Consider the following 14,567-nt stretch of genomic DNA (forward strand, 5'->3'; position numbering starts at 1 on the left):
ATCCCCGTTCACGTGTATCAGTGGCATAGTCGGGCATCTTAGATTTGTCCCTTGAAAACAGATTGTGAATTATAGCCTGGAGGGGAAACAGAGAGACCCACATACAAAACACATTCACACCATCGCACTGACGGAGAGATAGACGGGCCTGGATAGAGATTGAACGATGAGAGCGAGAGAGAAGCCTTCTCACCACTTTATCACCCCCCCGGTGTTTACGAGGTTGACCTTGTGCTTCACGTGTGTGTGTGTGTGTGTGTGAGAGAGAGAGAGAGAGAGAGAGAGAGAGGGAGAGACAGAGAACTGCACGGTCCACCGTGATAAGCATACCCTGAAAGCTGCAGCGACACAGGCATACACTGTGCTCAGGGACCAGCTGAATCCTCCGAGCCTTTTTCTCAACATGAAGGGCACTGCGGTTCTCTTCCACATCAATGAGGGCAGGAGTATGCGTATGCAGCCCCCACTGTTCTGTCTCAGCGTAGCTCGTGCTGTATTTATCTAATGTGCACGTTTTTCTTTTCTTTCATCACATATATGATAAGAAAGTCAAATAATAAGACGTGAAGTCATTTCTCTTCTAAGACGCACGTTTTGTACTGTTAATCCTCTTGGTTGATTAGGCTGTCCGTCAATACTTGTTCAACCCCATGAAGAAGTAACTTCATTTATATATATATATTCCTACTATTTATGTTTCTCATGGACACTCATGTGCACTCATGAACACCCTTGCATATTCCTTTTAGTCTTTATTGGTGCATTTAATTGCCTGCGCTCACTTCCCCTGTACGAGTTTTGCACATCAGACGGTCCTCTCCGGTCTCACCAGTTCGAAGGCAACATTCCATTCTAACGGCACAGCCACAGTTATCTTTAACAGTCTCGCTGCAGTTAAAACAACATGCAACACATGGAGCAATCGATTCAAAAGAAAGGCACATTTGTGGTTTATTCATGTCATTTTATTGCATTAGAAATAAAAGATTGCTCGTAGACCGTTGTTCTCCCATAGATGCCAGTGGAGCCGGTGATGAGCCCTCTTGAGGAAATGGCTCGAAGCCCTCCGTGCTGTATTGATGCTGAGGATTGATCCCATCCTGTTCATCACTGAGAAATAATGGCATGAGATATTGATGGTTTTGACTGACAAATGCCACTCTCTCACGGTGTATTCCGCCACTCATAGATGGATAAATTATATGTGATATTATATAGTGGTGCAGTTTTTGCAATCTTAATTCTTTGTTGCTCTGTTTTTGGGAGAGGAAGTATTTTCTCTTGTCACTATTAAAGGTGCATGAGTTTCGATGTGTATTGGGGGTACATGTATACAAGCTAGCACAAACCATATAGCTCCCTTTCACACATGCTGTTCCCTTGACAACACAGCAGTTTCTACACATCAGTGCTGTCTCTGCTGGAGGGTTGGAAAACATACCGCAAAGACTTGCACATGGAAAAAAAACAATCAGCTGTCATTCCAAGAAGATCCAGTTGGTGTCTGCCTTCTCTCCCACTCCCTGTCTCAACTGTTCCTACGAGGAACAAATCTTTTTATGGCTCAAGCACACTCGACCGGCATCTTCACCCGCTCTCTTCTTGGCATCCTCTGTGTGGCATCGCTGTGCGCCGTGTCAGTCTTCTGTCACTTTCATGCTCATCGACTTGTCAATGTCGAGGCCTCGCTGCTCAGAGGACACACCTTCTTAGACCTCCCATAGCCTCCTGTTGTTGTTCCCCTTTTCTGCTTACACCTTCTTTGTCTTGGCTTTCACAAGACACTTCTTTATCTCTCTCTGTGTGTGTGTGTGTCTACCTGCTCTGAGTAAAGGCCAAAAAAGAGGAGAGATTTGAAGTGGTAATCCTTTGCCAGCTTACCCCAGCACAACATCCCGATACCTGCACCCTTATCCCCGCATCAGCATCTCCTTTCATCCACCCTTTCACTCATTCAATTTCTTTATATCCCTCACCAACAGGAGCGAGGCTCTCAGCGGCTGTGTCAGCGATCAGCATCCCACCCCACCCCACCCCACCCCTCCTTCCTTTTTTCTATGTTCTCCCAAAGAAGCGTCAGTGGGTATGCAGGGGAGAACAAACCTGGCAAATTCATTTCTCAACAGCCAACGGAAATTGGGCTCTCAGCATTGAAATCAGACTTATAAAGGTAATGGTAGAGGTGGGCACAGCAATTTCAATTTGGACCAACTACAGAAATGCAGCTACTTTAAACGTCATTGCTTGAATATCTCTGAATATGCACAGAGGGGGGGGGGGGGGGGGGGGGTCCGAGAGACTGGCCAGGGCACTGCACTTTCCTAAAAATGCTTTTGTTGCCAACTGAATGTCTTAAAGTGAGAGTGTCTGCTGTGTGGAAGTGTTCATTTAGATGATCAATACATCCGGGGCCGACATTAAATTTCGTTACAATTTATCACGGTGTGTAATATTTGAACACCTTTCCATTCTAACCAGGCCAAAGCGTATCGTATCGTATCGTTTTTAATCTCCTGATCTTTTGTTGTGCAAACACTTTTAAACTTGTTTTGCCAGGCATCGCTGCTTCTGGTGTTTCTATAGTGCTGACACTTGGCATTTAGACTTATACACACACACAGACAGAGTTCTTGCCAGCTCATATTTTATGTTGATGCTCCATATTGGATGTCTACCACCTAATAGCAACTCGTTTGCTACTTTTGGCTGAGAAATGACTCTCAAATGTGTCATAAAATGTACACACACACACACGCTGAGGTATTATCTCCTGGAACAATACTAATAGATGCATGTACTGCTGTGAGCAAACAGTTTGTGCCTCTGTGGCCAACAGAGTGGGAGAGTGAACACTTGCCAAGTCTCTCCTCTCCTCTGTTTGCCCAGCACCCCCATAGGCCTTGTGCTTCAATTGCCGTTGGACACCACCTACTTCGTCCATGTTTTTCCTGACTAGTGTTGCTCGCTACACTCCAACAGCACATCCCCCAATGGTAACCCATAGCAGCTCACACCTTCAAGTCTTCTTACTGCAGCGGTAACACCAAAACTGTAATTGATGGACTGACGAGCCTGCTTGAACATATGCATCTTTGATTTGTCTGATTGGATTGAATTAGCTGCTAGGGAAGAGCAGTATAACTGTCGAATTAAAAGTTCCCCAGTTCGGCTGGTACGTATATCACTTGGGCCATTGAGGTGATCCTCGTTTTCGGCATCTGAGTCATTCCTTGACATGTTCCGTCTTCTGAAATGTCAGACTCAACCATGGAAACTGAAAGTGAATATGTAGAGTAAATCGTTTCAGTTGGAAAGGTTTGTCTGGGACTTGAACATTGTTTTGATGCGATTTATCTTCCCAAACTAAAGAGACAAGTGTAGAACTGGCCAGCATTGGTAGATGCGCTCTCTAAAGAGTGCTGTTCTAGTCTGATCTTCCTGTTCTGCTGACCAAACCACACAAACGCACGCTTACACACACACACACACACACACACACACACGCACGCAGCAGTTTGCTGCAGTGCCTTAATAATTCTGCTACCACACTAAAACTATTTCAGTGCATGGATGCTCCACACAGCTCGCCACAGCTTTCATCTTGACGTTGCTTTCATGTGCTGTTCTGTACTCTGCAGCAGCAGCACACGTCTCTCAGCTGATATGAGCACAAAAGCTGTCATTCTGTTCGTTTTGAATTCCTCTTCGGTGGAAACCTATGATCCTGCGTTTAATACAGAATGAATAGCCATTCCCATTTAATGCTCCATGTAAGATGTTCTTATCTGTTGCAATTACCTCTTTCTCCTTTCTTTCCTGTTGAAATGACTTTTTATTCCTTGCCTGTGGTCTCGCTTTCACTCTTCATTTCTGTCCATCTTTCTCTGTACTTGCGTGCTATCCATCTTGCACTGTTGGCATAAGCCTTTTTAACACAGACATTGCACCCCATCAAAGACTACAACGCCTGCTTCTTTTTTGTTGTTGTTGTTTACTCTGAACAAGACGGTGGCGGAACGACGTCGCTCCGGTGTGTGATGTTTAAATAGCGAGCTAAAGAGGAGTGATGTTTAACACAGCAGTTCTAGTGTGACAACTGACAAATATGTCAAGTTGTAAATAAGTAATTAACATGGCATAAACAAAAACACCTTTCTTGTTAACGTTGTGGTTCATTTCATCCTCTAATCAGAGATTAACGAGCTCCCGAATATTGTTCTGTCTGTGCAGTTCATTTTATTCTTCTATGAATTTGTTACAGACTGATTTGAACTACTTTTGATTTGGGGAAATGGATCAGACCCCCTATAAAGTCTTCCTCACGTGCTTATAAAGGATCAGGAAGAATAAATATATATCATTACTGCCGTGAAAAGGCACCGTAAAATGGGACTATAGATAAAGTCTGGCTCTCACTATCTACCAGTAATTGTTCCCTGTCTTGAGAAATGCAGGAGGCCATTTTGCCTTCCAGTTCTTTCCTGTTAACATCTTCAACCAGATAGAGCTATTCTCATTCTAGGAAAAGAGGAAATCTCAGAACACTCCCAGTAACCCCCGAGACTTGCTCTGTTTCTTCATGTCACATGAATCTTTTTTTTTTTTTTTTTTGCAAGGAAGTGTCATTTTTACTGCTGGCATAGAAAGGGGGGGGGGGGGGGGGGGGTAGAAATGATTTGTTCCTTTTTGCGTCTTTCTTTGACTGCATTTGCGTGCATCCGTACAAATTGACTAATGTCTTATACGTCGATGGAACCTTCTGAATGGTTTGCGGAAATGACATGAATGGCAAGGAACGTTCTCACATGCTGTTTCTATGACGAGATGAGAAATTTGAAACCTTAACATTATACAAGACAAATCCATTATTATTCCTTCCATGATCCGGTTAGGATATAAATCGTTCATAATTACAATTGTGAATAATAAATCCTGATTACGGCTGTGGCAGCCTCTCACTGTGCTGAAACCAAAAAGCGCCAAAATGCACTTAATGAAGGTTCCAGTTAACATTTGTAGAATAATACAGACATGTCTAATGTCATCTCTGTTCTGATCTCTGATGTTATGTTCATCAATATAGTCTCGGCACACCGTGTTGATTAAATGCAGCTATTAATTAGGGTTTATGAAGAAAAAGCAGGATCTGGTAGCCTGTACTTATATTGGATACATAAATATGTTAATACAGCCTGCGTTTAAACCGTCTGTACATTTAGTCTGTTGTGTAACTATTAATATATTTCTGTCTTTGAGACGGAATGGGGGCTCTGGTATCCTTGGTGATGCTGCAGCAGTAATCGGTTCTCTGTCGGCTGTAAATCTAAACAAAAGCAGTGAAATTAATGGTGAGTGGCTTGAGTTTTTGCTGTTTATATGCGCATAGTTCTTTGTGCATTCACATCATCTCAACACAGCCCCTTCTACCATATGCCTCAGTCTCCTGCTTGCTGCTCTCCATGGACTTGATTTACAACACACACGTGCCTTCAGACACACACACACACACTTGGCCTCAGCTACTAGAAAGCACCATAAAAATGAGGCTTCATCGTTGTTGGCTCCTAAGAATACATGGGGATGTTTTTCTCCCATCAAAAAGGCAGTAAACCTCTCACAGGGACGAGAATTTGAGTGTTCCTCTCCATATGACAAAAATAACTCACACGGACCCAACTGCCATTCACTCTGTTTTAGCTGTACAGAAACTGTACCTGTGATAGAAAAGATTGGCCACGGTATTTACCTTTATAAAATGCATTGAAACACTCTGATTCAACACTGCAGCCTCGATGGCAGTGGGCCCGTTGCCAACAGTACACTGTGAACATTTTTCCTCTGCCTCTGTCAACCCCCGTACCGGCGAATCAAACTACCACCTGTCAGCTACATAGCTTCAGTACTTGCATCAGCTTCAACATGGTCCAAGTCAAATGCACCTATAAGCATAAACATCCTGTTCCTTTATAATAACGAGAACGGCATCACACTCTTCGTAGATGTCGTCCAGTCCCGCCACAGGACGTGTAGAGATGAACAACTCTGGCCCTGACTCATGTTGAATCACTTCTAGGCCCTGCTTAGAATAGCTTCACTGCTCTACTAGCACACTGGCTAGTGTTCACACAAAAATCCAAACACTGGAGCTGTGTAGCTAATATCCTCAAGCGAGGAGTGCAAATCCTGTAATTGATCATTGGATACAGCATGTTAATTATGAAAATCAATGACTATAATAATGGTTTACCAGCAGACCACACAAAGACAGGAAGTCACAAGTAAAGGTATTATTAGAGGCTATTTTCTGCAGCTTGTGTTTGAATTGTGAGATAATGCCTGAATAAAAAAACTCCCGGATGTTCACCAGATAAAGGAGAGCAATAAACATTATGGTCATGTAAGTCAGCATGTATTGCCCCTTTTTCCTCTCAAACAATCAAAATCACAATGCGTCAAGCGGAATAAACTAAGGTGCTGCGAGCACCATAAGGCCACGTACGCAAGTCGAACCAAGATCACAGGAATGCAAAGATAAAGTTGTAACAACATATTTTGAGAATCATGTAGCATAGTCATGATCTCTTCTAAGAGAGCAATTGTTTGCCATCTAATCAGCATCACAACCTTTCTATACATTTTGACTGACATCAAATGTAAAATGTTCCCTCTTTGACAGAAGTAGAACATGTTAAAAGACTCTTTCTGTTCTTTGTTCAGTTGCGAGTTGCGAGCTTTATTTCAGAAACGGCTCATGCAATTCGAATTGCAGCGCTCATTGTAGGTCATTTTAATGGAATAACATTTTATAACGGCCATCTTCTGTGCCCCAATGCATAACAATTTATGCTGAGAAAAAAAAATCTAATTAAGAGATTGCATTAAAAAATAATTGGCTTTCAAAATGTCTTACAAACCTTTAAGTCGAACCTTTTTTTGAATTGAATGGGAGGAAAAACAGTTTGTTTTGCAGCTGGTTTCAGGGCTCCTGAATACATTGAAATCACATAAGCACGCACACGGTCGCACTCTTATCGGCCCAGCACTTCCATTTGAACTGACCTCTTAATCCTCTGCCTTCATATTCACGGACCTCCCTTCCTCAAGTACGCTCTGTGGTCAGTCAATTAATGGTATCAGCACTTCTTATCCCTTGCACAGTGCTATGGTGCTAAATTACCCCCCCTCCCCCCTCCCCGACACACACACGCACACACACCACCATCACACTCTGTTCATGCAGCCTATATATTCCCCGTTCCATCTGTAGTTGGCACTCTTGTATCACATTTGCTCGGCTTACTCCTTTCCGATTGATCTCTTCCTCTTTGCTATTTTTTTTCTTTTCTCCTCTTATCTTTTCATTGTGAGCCTGATTCTGTTTCATTCTCAAATAAACTCTTATTGTTTCACACGTGTGCTATGTTTTGCAGCCCAAATATCTCTGTCGATGTTTCAACTTTTTGCTTCTCTCTACAAACTGTGGGGGTCTCAGTTTCTATGCCTCCTTGTCTTCCCCTCCCAGGCTCTGTGAGCTGTTGATAAGTAGGTGCATTTCGCTGTGCTTCCTCTTTCAAATGGCTTCATGATTGCTAATGAAGCACTCAGACAACAACAACAAATTGCTGTTTGATATGAAGGAGCATTTGAAAGCAGTGACTAACTGTTTCAACATGCAAAAAGTAGCACCATCTGTTAATTTAAATTTCACAAACCATGTCCATTCAGGTACAACATACTGCCACCTATTTGTTTGAGCATTCTTTCACGCTTGATACACCGGGACAAAATGAAAAACCACTGCCTGGCTATGTGATCAAAACAATTGCAGGTAAAGAGGAGTGGGAGACAAGGGCATACTGGTGGGGCTGTGAATCAGCTACAAATGGTCAGTACAGGATGAAATGATCATCCTTTGTAGTCTTTCTTTTTCCCCCTCATGATTGTCTTTAACAGAAAGCTTCTGGTAGAGAAAACACACGTGTCCACATTTAAAATGAAACCTCCAGAGTGACTTGAAATGGGCATGTTCAATGTGACCCTCACAATTTTCTTCCTTATAATCTGCCCCCTATACTTTCCGTGCACTCTGCAGCACTTATTGGATTCTATCCAGCTTGTGGATGTATCCCAAAATGAGCCAGATTTTGTGCCGTATATGAACGTGACACCAAATACAGATAGATTTTAATGTCTTTCCTGTCCACCCTATTTTTTTAAACTACAGATAATGTTTTAAACACAAGATGAGTCAAAACAGTTAAGAGAAGGAGATGATGGTGAGAGCTGCAGTGGATTTAATTATATCTGATTTTTACCAGTGACCAGCTGCAACAACACTGCTAGACTGCAGTAAGTTGTTTTACCTTAATTCAATAACAGTTTGTAAAGGATGATAAAATTCTCCCTTTAGTATAATGACAAGACACTGAAGTAGTCATGACCATTTGGAATGACCTTCATTGTCTTGATATGCCAGACGTCCTTGTCCCTAAAAACATCCAGTCAACTAAGACACCTCTAAATTAAATCAAATAAATGTTCTCTGTGACTTCATGTTAACAGTGCCCCCTGTTATATCATATATTGCTATATCTAAAAATAACTTGTATCAAGTTCAGTTCATGCTTACGAATCACACTCTATTTTGTAGGTTATCTTCATTATTAGACAATGAACTGTGAGGCTACAGTTTGACTGACTGTGGTGATATTGTCACAGATAAAAGAAAAAACAAGAAAAAAATCAGTAATCAATGAGACCCTGATTATATTTGTTACCATAAAAAGCCCCATCCTGATTGATGAAGGCACAACAGCTGGCAATGCAATTAAAAGTGAAATGAAGATCTATATTTTTTGACAATGTGCAGAACAGTTTTAATATTCAAACAATATTTCACCTAAATAAATCACCTTTTTGGAAACATAATAATACCTGCTTGTATAATAGTAAACGCGCAAGGAAACACAATTTACTGGCACCATAAAAAAAAAACAATATGCAATAAGAATTTCAGTTGGCCTTTGTGTTATACTCCTTTAGCATAACTACAGTTCTCTGTGGACATCATTGAATTTCTGTATACAAGTTAAGAATTCAGATTATATAGTTTATGATTTTAAAAAGTCACACCTTGATGAAGCAACATGATACTTATATTATTAATAAAATAAAATAACTCATATTTAGTAATAACCGTAGCATTCGCAGGTGTTGAGAAATGTAAAAAAAAAAAAGCACCGTCCACTTCTGCAACATTCGGCACATTTAGGGTTAAAGTATAACTGCAGCGTCTTACTGCAGTGTCTGATGCATTTGCCTGATCCTTACAGTAGACGCCAGTAGAAGAAGGAAAAGGGAAAAACATCTCTCTCTAATACTTACTTTTTTCTTCCAAAAATCCTTTTATTGCATTTTATAACATTTGGCACAGTACAAATTCTTGGTGCTTTTACAAGATAAACCTGTAAAGATCAACACTGATCTTTTTTGTTTTTTTGTTAAAGAAAGTCTTCTCAGTATAAATATGTTTTTTCTTATCACTGCATTCTCTGTAGCATGGTGAAAAAAATCACACAGAATGCCCCTTTTTAAACAAGACTACCCTCATTTGTCAAAGTCAAGACAGCATCTTAAACAACTCATCTTTTAAATAGAAGATACAAGTTAGAAAATAGTTTCAATTTCTTTTTAATATATGTTTCTCTATCACCAGCCCAGTTAGAGTTTTTATATATATTATACAACAAGAAATCACCAGTCTCTTTAAGTTTGCACTCTGTACAAAAGTAGTTCCTGTCCTTTTTTTTTTTTTTTTTTTTGTGCATTCTATTGCAAGATTTTATGAGGAAAATATGAAGGACTTGGGGTGGGGGTGGGTGGGAAACGGGTCTACGGAAAGTACTGGGGGCCTTCTGTGGGTCCTTTTTTAAATTTGAGTCTCCTGTACCTTCTCCTTGGTATGAGTTTTTATGACAAAGGGCTCAGCCATCGCTGTGATGGTGCTGGGTAAGGTTCGAGGCAAAGAGTTCCCAACATTGTTTTCTGTCCATTTAGCCCCGTGTCCAGTAGGTTTGTAGGTGTTGTATTTGGGCTTTAGAGTGCTGTACTCCACCTTGTGGGTGCTGTAGTCCATTTTGTGTGGACTATAATCAAGTTTAGGTCTCTGAGTGTGAGGACTAAAATCAGATTTGAAGCCACTGTAATCTGCTTTATGGGGGCTGAAGTTAGTTGGCGTCTTATGGGGGTATGGATCCTTGGGTTGGTAGGCAATGTCACTTGTAGTTCTATGAACATTGTAGTCAGGTTTTGGTCTTGGATGAGTACCAAATTCAGGTTTGAATGGACTGTATTCAGTTTTCTGTTTATGTTGCGAATGGTATTCTGATTTTAATGGGCTATAGTCATGTTTAGGTTTTGGTTGGGTACTGTAATCTCGTTTGAATGGACTGAAGTCTGCTTTCTGCCTTGGATGAGTGCCAAACTCAGGTTTGAATGGACTATATTCCGCTTTAGGTTTGTGGGTACTAAAGTCCTGTCTAAATGGGCTATAGTCAGGCTTTGGTCTATGAAGGCTAAAATCTGGTGTAGATTTGTGAGTGCTGTAATCTGGGAAGAATTTGTGGCTAGTGAAGTCCATATTTGGCTTATATGTGGTATACTCAGCCTTTGGCTTATGAAGGGTGAATTCAGACTGGGGTTTATATTGAGCCTTGGGTTTGTGAAAGCCATAGTCAGTCTTGTGACTGATAAAGTCCAGTTTATGTATGTTGTTATGGTCCCGAATTTCAGGCAATGTGAGCGATGTCTCTTGAGCTGCAGAAGCAGGAGGTGGAAGGTCCTCCTCATCCACCTGGATAATTTCCACAGTGCGGGCAGCTGCCACTGTGCTCCTCTGCTGGTGGCGCTTTCTCAGTTTGTAGAAGGCAATGAGCATGACAGCAGCCAGAAGTGTAACTGCCACAAAGCAACCTATTATGATCTTAGTGGTCTTCATCACCTCATCAAGGCTAGGTCCAGACTTGCCTGGCTTTCCAGTTGCCCCTTTGGGTCCAGGTGCCACAGATGTCTTAGCTGTGCCTAATGGACTATCAGTGCTTTGCAACAGCACTGTTGGTGTGGAGATGAAGACTGGCTGAAAGACGGAAGGAGATACAGTTGTAGTTGTTGTCCCTTGGCCAATTCCTCCTCCAGCTACCCCAGCCCCAGCAGGAGCAGTGGTTGTGGTGGTTTTAGATTTAGGCATTTCAGTGGTTGGCCCCAAGACCTCCACAGTCACTGTGGTAAAGTAACTTAAGTTGGATGTATTAAGCTCAGCTGCGCTCACATTGAGGTAGGCAGAGGCATTGGAGTTTCCAGCTGCATTGGACACCATGCAGGTGTAAATGCCAGTGTCTGCTGCCAATACATTTGAGAAATTAAGGGTTCCATCATTGAGCACTGATATTCTCAGGTTACTGGATGCATGTGTCAGGATAGTCCCATTGGGTAGGAGCCAGCGTACTGAGGACATTTGGGCTGTGCGGCACCGAAGCTCAGCCACTCGACCTGCTGAAATGTTTAAGTCCCTTGGTGCATCAGCAATAAATGGTGCAGAACACTGGACTGCTGCACCCTCACCTCGGTCTACATCAACCAACTGTCGTCCTTTCATGCTAACAGGTGAGTGACAGCGTCCACAGCAAGTTGAATTAGTTGGGATGTATTCCCTTAGCCACTGTGCTAACCATACAGCCTCACAGCCACAGTTCCATGGGTTATGGTGGAGATGTAACTCCATCAGGTACCTGAGCGGGGAGAACAGATCATGTGGCACAGCGCTCAGATTATTATGGGCAAGATTAAGTTCTACCAGTGAAGACAGGTCATCAAAAGCATTGCGTTCTATGACTGTGATTTGTGAATTCATAATCCATAGCTTTTTCAGTGAGCTTAAGCCTTTAAAGGAGCCTGGCTTTATCTCTCTGAAATTATTTTCAGAGATCTCAAGGTCTTCCAGGCCTTTGAGGGGACTCAGGTTTGGTAGCTCTCCCTTTATGTTGCACATGCCCAAGTTGAGGTACTTGAGATTTTGCAGGCCTTCAAAAGCTCCTTCTGAGATATACTCCAGTTTCCGTAACTCTCCTAGGTCTAGTCGCATGAGGGAAGGAACCCTGTTGAAGGCGTAGGAGGGGATACTTTCAATGGGGTTGTTCCTCAGCCACAGTTCTCTTAGTTTAGACAGGTACTCAAAGGCGCCACTGGGCACCACCGTCAGCCGGTTGTCAAACAGTTCCAGTGTGTTGAGACTGGTTAGTCCATTAAACGCGCCCACTTCAATCTGCCTAATGGCATTTCGCCCAAGTTGGAGCACCTCAAGGTGGTGCAGGTGGCGGAAGGAGTCAGCCTGCACCGCCTCAATAGCGTTTTCCATTAGATTGAGATGTCGCGTGTTGGCTGGGATACCCGGGGGCACACGGGTGAGGCCACGTCGGGTGCACACCACCTTCCCCTGCTGATTACTGCAGGAACACTGCGGTGGACAACCCTGAGGTCCCTGAGACCCCACCGCCCCCGCCAAGGCCAGGGAGGCGCTGCTCCACGCTTGCACCATCAGGAAGACTACACAGAGCAGGGCGGCTTTCCTGGCACGATGCACAGCTACCCGCCCCAGGAGACTCATGATGTGGCACATTCATAATTCAGCATCATCTGGGGGGAGGTTGGGGGTTAGGGGTGGTGTTTGCGGACAGGAAAAAGTAGTTGACTTGCTGGTAGCAGTGTTAAAGGGACAAAAGTAAAGATGTGAAGGAAACTGAATAGGACAAAGGGGGAGGGTTTGGATATTTTGGGGTTGCTGGCTGTTTCCTTCAAGGTAAGGAAGTTTTAATATTTCCTCAATTAAGCAACACCTTTATTTTCATGAAGGAAAAGAGAAGGGACAATAGTCAGGGCAGCCTTTTCTGAAAAATGTGTATGGTAAGGACATGATGGCAAATTAAGCAACCAAAAATTGTATTAAAAGACAGAAGGGAGGGAGGGTGTTACAAATCGATCCGAAGAGGGATTGAAACGCTAGACACCTACCTCCAGTTATTTTAACAGGTCCTTGAACTCAGATATATAGACTCCCTCTTGTTTGCAATCAGAAAGAGCTGTGGTATTCACATCAGATGCATTTATATCCCAAAGAGCAGCAATGAGTATTTGCTTTGTCAAACAGGAATTAATGCCAAAGAGCTTAACAAGCTATTTTGTAAATCCACACATCCAAAGAAAACGGTTCGAAGGGCCTTTGTCGATGTGTCTTTCTCCCTTTCCTTGTTGATTTGGGGTGAAAAAAGAAAGATAAAAGATTGAAGATATGAATCCAGTCAGGCTTCCAAAGCAGCAACGCTTCCTTGCTTGCTTCTTGCTATCGGCTCCTCTTCTCTTGCTTGTCCTTGGAATCCGACAGTTGATGCCCCTGCCAGACACCTTACCCGAGTCTCCATAGCACAGGCAACCATACAAACGGATATACACAGTTTTTGTGCAAAAAAAGCCAATATCAAGATGACAAAAAAGATAGGAGGTGGGGGTCTGTCCGGAGAAGGTTGAATCAAAATTCCAGAGTCCTCTCCAGCGTTCTTTGCCTTTTCTTTGCAATGATTAGAAGAGGAGGTTTATAGTCCAAGAAAGAAAAAAAATACCCCTCCTCTCTGTATTCCTCTTTTCACTTTTTAGTTGTAAATCATCCAGTCGGTTTGTCAGTCTGACAGCCCTTCTCCTTTTCTTACTCTCTTCCCTTTGCTTCCCGTCTCGGCGTGTCGTCGTGTCCGCTTGAGTTTTCTTTTCTCTCCTTTTCTTCATTCATCTAGGAATGCTCGGTGAGGACCAAAATGCTGACCGACGGTAACTGCCATCATTTGCGTCTTCCTTTTCTTAACTGGCCACACGCTCCAGCCTCAGCAGCCGTGGTGGCAGCAGCGATTGCAAACGCACACGCACCATTCCCACGGAGCATGCAGCAGCAGCAGCAGTAGTGAGCATACACAGCAGCAGCTGCAGCCTGCCTCTCTTGCACTTCCCAATAATCCGTCAATTTCTTCAGAGAGCGAGTGGGGTGGGGGATGGAAAAGGGGTGCTGTGAGGAGTGGGGGTGTTAGCAGGGTTGATCGAGGTGGGTTGGAGGGAGGAGGGGGTGGTGCGCAGTTTCTCCTTCCTCTCTTCAGCTTGTTTTTTCTCTTTTTCCAGTTTTCTTCCTTTCACCCCTTTCTTCTTATGCAGCGTCTGATTGGGAAGAAGAGCAAAACAAGGGAGGCGAGCGCAGGCTGAGCACAGCTTACAGGCGTGATGTTAAGAGCAGCATTGATGTGGAAAGTATCCGTTGTAGCAGCAAAAGAGAGAGTGTGCGCTGGCTTAGATTTCTCTCTCTCTCTCTCTCTCTCTCTCTCTCTCGCTCCCTGCCTCCCTCCTCTCTCTGCAGTGTCCTAAGGTAGCTCAAAGCACTCAGACCTTTTTTAGATATGTATCTCTTCAAAAACCAGTTTGCTCCTGCCGTATTCCACTCTCTTATTTCAATGTTCACTGTCTCTTGTTCTATGGCT

The 14,567-nt window shown here is 43.1% G+C and overlaps 2 protein-coding genes across 2 annotated transcripts in view; one reads left to right on the forward strand and one right to left on the reverse strand.

Annotated features, from left to right (window-relative positions):
* snd1 (staphylococcal nuclease and tudor domain containing 1) overlaps window positions 1–14,567 on the forward strand; it is a 104,278-nt gene that overhangs the window by 35,669 nt on the left and 54,042 nt on the right. The window lies entirely within an intron of this gene.
* Window positions 9,929–12,673, reverse strand: LOC137910786 (leucine-rich repeat-containing protein 4-like). The gene is made up of 2 exons (XM_068755193.1): window positions 10,769–12,673; window positions 9,929–10,087 (listed from the first exon to the last, which is right to left on the reverse strand). Exons 1-2 carry the CDS (start codon window positions 12,671–12,673, stop codon window positions 9,929–9,931), a joined length of 2,064 nt encoding a protein of 687 aa, XP_068611294.1.

Source organism: Brachionichthys hirsutus, chromosome 22, assembly GCF_040956055.1.
Source record: "Brachionichthys hirsutus isolate HB-005 chromosome 22, CSIRO-AGI_Bhir_v1, whole genome shotgun sequence".
Classification (NCBI taxonomy): Eukaryota; Metazoa; Chordata; class Actinopteri; order Lophiiformes; family Brachionichthyidae; genus Brachionichthys; species Brachionichthys hirsutus.